Source organism: Primulina huaijiensis, chromosome 9, assembly GCF_012295235.1.
Source record: "Primulina huaijiensis isolate GDHJ02 chromosome 9, ASM1229523v2, whole genome shotgun sequence".
Classification (NCBI taxonomy): Eukaryota; Viridiplantae; Streptophyta; class Magnoliopsida; order Lamiales; family Gesneriaceae; genus Primulina; species Primulina huaijiensis.
The window spans coordinates 22,440,357-22,445,286 of record NC_133314.1 but is presented as its reverse complement, the minus strand read 5'-3'; the positions used below and the strand labels follow the sequence as shown (position 1 = coordinate 22,445,286).

The 4,930-nt window shown below is 36.3% G+C and overlaps 1 protein-coding gene across 1 annotated transcript; it reads left to right on the top strand.

The window, feature by feature from the left end:
- Nucleotides 1-514: 514 nt before the first annotated feature.
- Nucleotides 515-4,191, top strand: LOC140985310 (fumarylacetoacetase-like). The gene is made up of 14 exons (XM_073453124.1): nt 515-833; nt 1,326-1,404; nt 1,592-1,650; nt 1,732-1,856; nt 1,942-2,016; nt 2,235-2,310; nt 2,478-2,577; nt 2,694-2,753; nt 2,922-2,992; nt 3,084-3,146; nt 3,301-3,365; nt 3,466-3,562; nt 3,663-3,788; nt 3,889-4,191. Exons 1-14 carry the CDS (start codon nt 630-632, stop codon nt 3,949-3,951), a joined length of 1,263 nt encoding a protein of 420 aa, XP_073309225.1. The 5' UTR covers nt 515-629; the 3' UTR covers nt 3,952-4,191.
- Nucleotides 4,192-4,930: the final 739 nt, after the last annotated feature.

Below are 4,930 nucleotides of genomic sequence, written 5' to 3'. Positions count from 1 at the left end.
TACATCACAAATTTTCCTTTAAAATTAGGGCTGATTTTAAAATTAAAAATAAAAATATATATTAAAATTGATAAATAATAAAAACTTATTAAATAATAATATTTATTATATCGGTTAGCCGATTTCAAAATTTTGAAAACCGTAACCGAACTGATCGAATTAACCGATATAACCGATTTTTTTATTTGAAAAACGAATTTCCGAAATAACCAAATCGAATTTCCGAATTGACTCGGTTTGATAGGTTTATATGTTATCAAGTATAAGAGTCTAATAAATTAATGTGTAGTTTATATGTTATCAAGTATAAGTGTCTAATAAATTAAAGGTGACTAGGAAAGTAAAAGCATCTAGTAGAAATTGTTGTCAATTTACATGAAAGAGAATAATAATTAAACAACATTGTAAATAAAAAATTGCATATCNATATATATATATATATATATATATATATAATTTTATTTCAAGTTGATGACAAAATAATTACAATGAAAAAGATGATGACTTCATATTTCAGCCGTAGTACCATTCGCCAACCACCAGACTGGTAATTGCGTACTATAAATACTACTGACCTCCACATTTATTCTCACTCACCACTCTTCAATTTCCATCTTCAGTGCTTTGCTATGGTGCTCAAGTCGTTCGTGGAAGTCCAACCGGACTCTCATTTCCCGATTCAGAACCTTCCGTTCGGTGTGTTCAAGCCCGAGCCGATTTCCGAGCCTAGACCGGGCGTCGCCATTGGAGATTACGTCTTGGATCTCTCCATCATTTCCTCCGCTGGTCTCTTCGATGGAAAGTTTCTCAAAAATTCCGATTGCTTCAATCAGGTACGGTTTTTTTTATATATATAAAAAATCGATGTACTTTTGCTCTGTAAATTTGAGATTTTCTAAGGAGAGGTTCTTATTGAGTTTGTACTCTTGTGTGAATTGCTTAGAAGTACATATATCGCCATCGGCATGATTTTTGGTTGATCTCGTATTTTAATGCTCTAATGCAGCTTCAGTGAGTGGTTGCATCATATTATATGGGAAGCGAGTAATCTAATCGTTGTTTCTAATAAAATTGCTTGAAATGAAAAGCATCACGGAATTTAAAATTTAAGTGCGCCGGAGTAACTCTATGTTTGAGAAAAAACTGAGAAAATGGAGTCGAACTTTACGATTAGATACTTAACCATTTATAAACAATCCTTGAGTCAATGTGCCCGTATTACTTCTAATTGGGTGGGAAGGAAGTTGTGTGAGTTAATCTGCACTGCAAAATCAGAATACAGTATGAAGTCTACGATTTAATGCTGGAAATGTCATCTGCAACAGCCTAATCTTAATAAGTTTTTGGAATTGGGACGACCTGCATGGAGGGAAGCTCGTGCTACATTGCAAAAGCTTTTGTCAGGTGGTCTACTCACTTTCTGTATTGCACAAATTCTGTTTTCCTGCTTCCGTATCTTAATGTGACATTCTCTAATTTTTATCACGAGATTTCATCAATCATTTGTGATTTTACTGCATAGTTGAAAACAGTAAATTCGTTGTTTACGACCTGCAATTTCAGTGCTTGATTGTTTAATCTCTGAATGCAGCTGATGAACCAACACTGCGTGATAATGGAATTCTAAAACAGATAGCCCTTGTGCCAGTGGTAGGAGATTCTTACAGCTTAAAATTTTCATGTAATTGATAATTCGCTATATTTCTGTTTTAATCTATTGTGATGTGCTAGGATAAGGTCCAAATGCTTCTTCCTATTGCAATAGGGGACTACACGGACTTCTTTGCATCTAAGCATCATGCCAAAAACTGTGGACTTATATTTCAAGGCCCAGAAAACCCAATTAATACAAATTGGTATGGCAATTTATTGTCTTCCCTCACAGCCCATAGCTCTTGGGGTGTTTTTAAATTTTCTTTCTGGTGACCGAATAATTTTCAGGTTTCATGTTCCTATTGCTTATCATGGGCGTGCATCATCTATCGTCATTTCTGGAACTGATATCATTCGACCAAGGTTACAAAAATCAGCCTTCCTTCTTTGTTTATTAGCGAACTTACTTAATTTCCCTGCTTGCTTGTACTAAAACAATGATTAAAAATCCGATGATCATCCAATTAAGGGCGATATAACTGTAAGAGCTTTTACGGTCTATTGCTATAAATCAATCTTTGAAAATTGTATTTTAGGTCCTTAAAGTAAATCAGTGACTTACGTTATCGTGTTTTGTCTAGAGGTCAAGGTTATCCAACCGGAAATTCTGCTCCTTATTTTGGACCCTCTCGTAAGTTGGACTTTGAACTGGAAATGGTGAGCTTTCATACCATCGTATCTAACTTGATAGTTCCTTCTGGTTTAAATTTCAAGTGGAGTGCACCTCTTTTGTTGTCCTGTGAATCCATCTTGGTAGATATTATTCCACCTGCCTGCTTTGTAAAACTACATGCATGTTTTTCTGAAAATTGCTATCAATTTAGGCTGCTGTGGTTGGTCCTGGAAACGAATTGGGGAAGCCCATTGATATCAACGAGGCAGCAGATCATATCTTTGGACTTGTCTTAATGAATGACTGGAGTGGTATACATACACTTTCTCCGAGTCTTTTTGTTCTTCAGATTATATCAATTACACTGAAATTTATTGATTTGATACATGCATTAATTTCAATAATAATGAGAAGTTGGTTTTAACAGCAAGGGATATTCAGGCATGGGAATATGTGCCTCTTGGACCTTTCCTTGGTAAAAGTTTTGGTAAGAGATCAATGTGTTACTGATTGTGAATTATGTTCTTTAAACGAGTCAAAATTTTTATGGTGCATTCGAGTGCTGATATCCGATTTTTACTCTGATTAATTAGTACATCTTTAACTCTGGCTGGAGGTCTCAAAAACTTAACTTTTGTTTTTGTTTTCACTGCAGGCACAACTATATCTCCATGGATTGTAACATTGGACGCTTTAGAACCATTTGCCATTGATGCTCCCGAGCAGGTACTTGTTTGCTTCTATTTGCAATCAGACAGCGTACAAGCTAACATGCATTTTTCCAAAAGCATATTAATTTGTGTAACTTTAATCGCAGAATCCTCCTTCCTTGCCATATCTCACTGAAAAGAAATCCAAGAACTATGATATTTCATTGCAGGTGTAGTCTGCTCTCTGTTCATTTATCGGCGATCAATAAATGTTCTCTCCTAACGCATCTTTTGAGTCTATAGATTTCTGGAGCAAAATTTCCCACCCCTAAACTGTCAGAATGTTTTTAAATTTTATACCACTGAAGAAAATGTTTCTACCAGGTTTCTGTAACACCTGCTGGACTCGAAGAAACATGCATAGTCACAAGAAGCAACTTCAATAACTTGTATGTCCTTATCTTTGTTTCAATTTGACGATTTTTTTTCGTGATGATAACAGAAGTGTTGCTGAGAATTTTACGCTAATTTATTTGCTTTGTGGTACAGATATTGGACAATCACTCAACAACTCGCTCACCATACTATCAATGGTTGCAACTTAAGGCCTGGTGATATCTTTGGAACTGGAACTATTAGTGGTCCTGTAAGATCGAATTCTGAGATATGTTTGTAATACAGTCATTTCTGTTGCCTTCCTCCTGTTTCTGCCTCTCTTAAATGTCATTCCCTTACTTCAACTACAGGAACCTGAATCATACGGATGCTTGCTAGAGTTAACCTGGAACGGGCAAAAGCCATTGTCTCTAGGTAGAGCCACTCGTACGTTTCTTGAAGACGGGGACAGTGTCATTTTTACTGGGTGTTGCAAGGTTAACTTTTGTGGACATATCCACATTAAGTTCATATTTTTGCGCTCTTTTCTGCCACATCTTTTAATTTTCACTGAGTGATTATTTCTTTCAATTTCAGGGGGAAGGTTACAACGTTGGCTTCGGAATGTGCTCTGGGAAGATTCTTCCGTCACCTCCCTGAAAACGCGATCTTAATTAGATTTTGTGTTTACTATCATGACTTCCATGTCTGTGAGGTTTTACTTGTGGGTAGGCCAGAATTATCAAGGCCTAAGATGTAAAGATTTCTTATTGCAATCTTTATTCTGCAAAAAATTCGAGGCACTCAGATCGTTGTATCATTTTTCAATAGTGAACCCTGCTTGCTAGCACAACTTCTTGTGACAAGTGTAAACTCGTAATCAATCTAACTGATGGGACATTCTTGTTTCTACAGAAAACCTAACAAAAACGAAACAGTTTCCATGAAATGACATTTAAATCTCAAAATATCGCATAAAATGTTAAATTCACCACACCAAAACTACACCATCATCCTCTAAACAGAACAACTGCATTTACACTGCGACAGACACTTTTTGCAGTCCTCTAACCGTGGATACTCACCCCTGCAGTCACATCTCTTCATACATTTGGAACGAGGGTTGCCACCCCAAAGACACCCGTCCATGCATTGCATAACAGATACACATCCAGGGCACCCGGATTTCATCCGATTTGCGAGACAGTTTCGGCATCCACTACCATCAGAGGGGCAGCCAACAGAAGGTAAACTCATCTCCCACAATAAGATCAGCGTTACACCGCATAAAATCATCATTCTTGACATCTTAGAATTTCTAGAAAAACGAAGTTACGATCGATCCACGCTTTAGCTCGCTCGAGGGGTTGCCCTCTATATATATACATGGTTGCATTTGAACATTTAAGTCATTTCTGAGATTGGTGGGGTGTTTTCTTGGATTGACAATATTTATTTCTCCTCGATTTTGTCTATGAGCCATTCCTTATCCTCTCCGTTCAAAGTTATCCGTAGTATTATTTAATTTATTAATGTTAATTCATATGCTAACGTGTGATTCGATTTTTTATTCCATATCAACCATCATGGTCATAAAATAAATGATTTTGAATTATTATCAAAGTACTTTGCCACAATT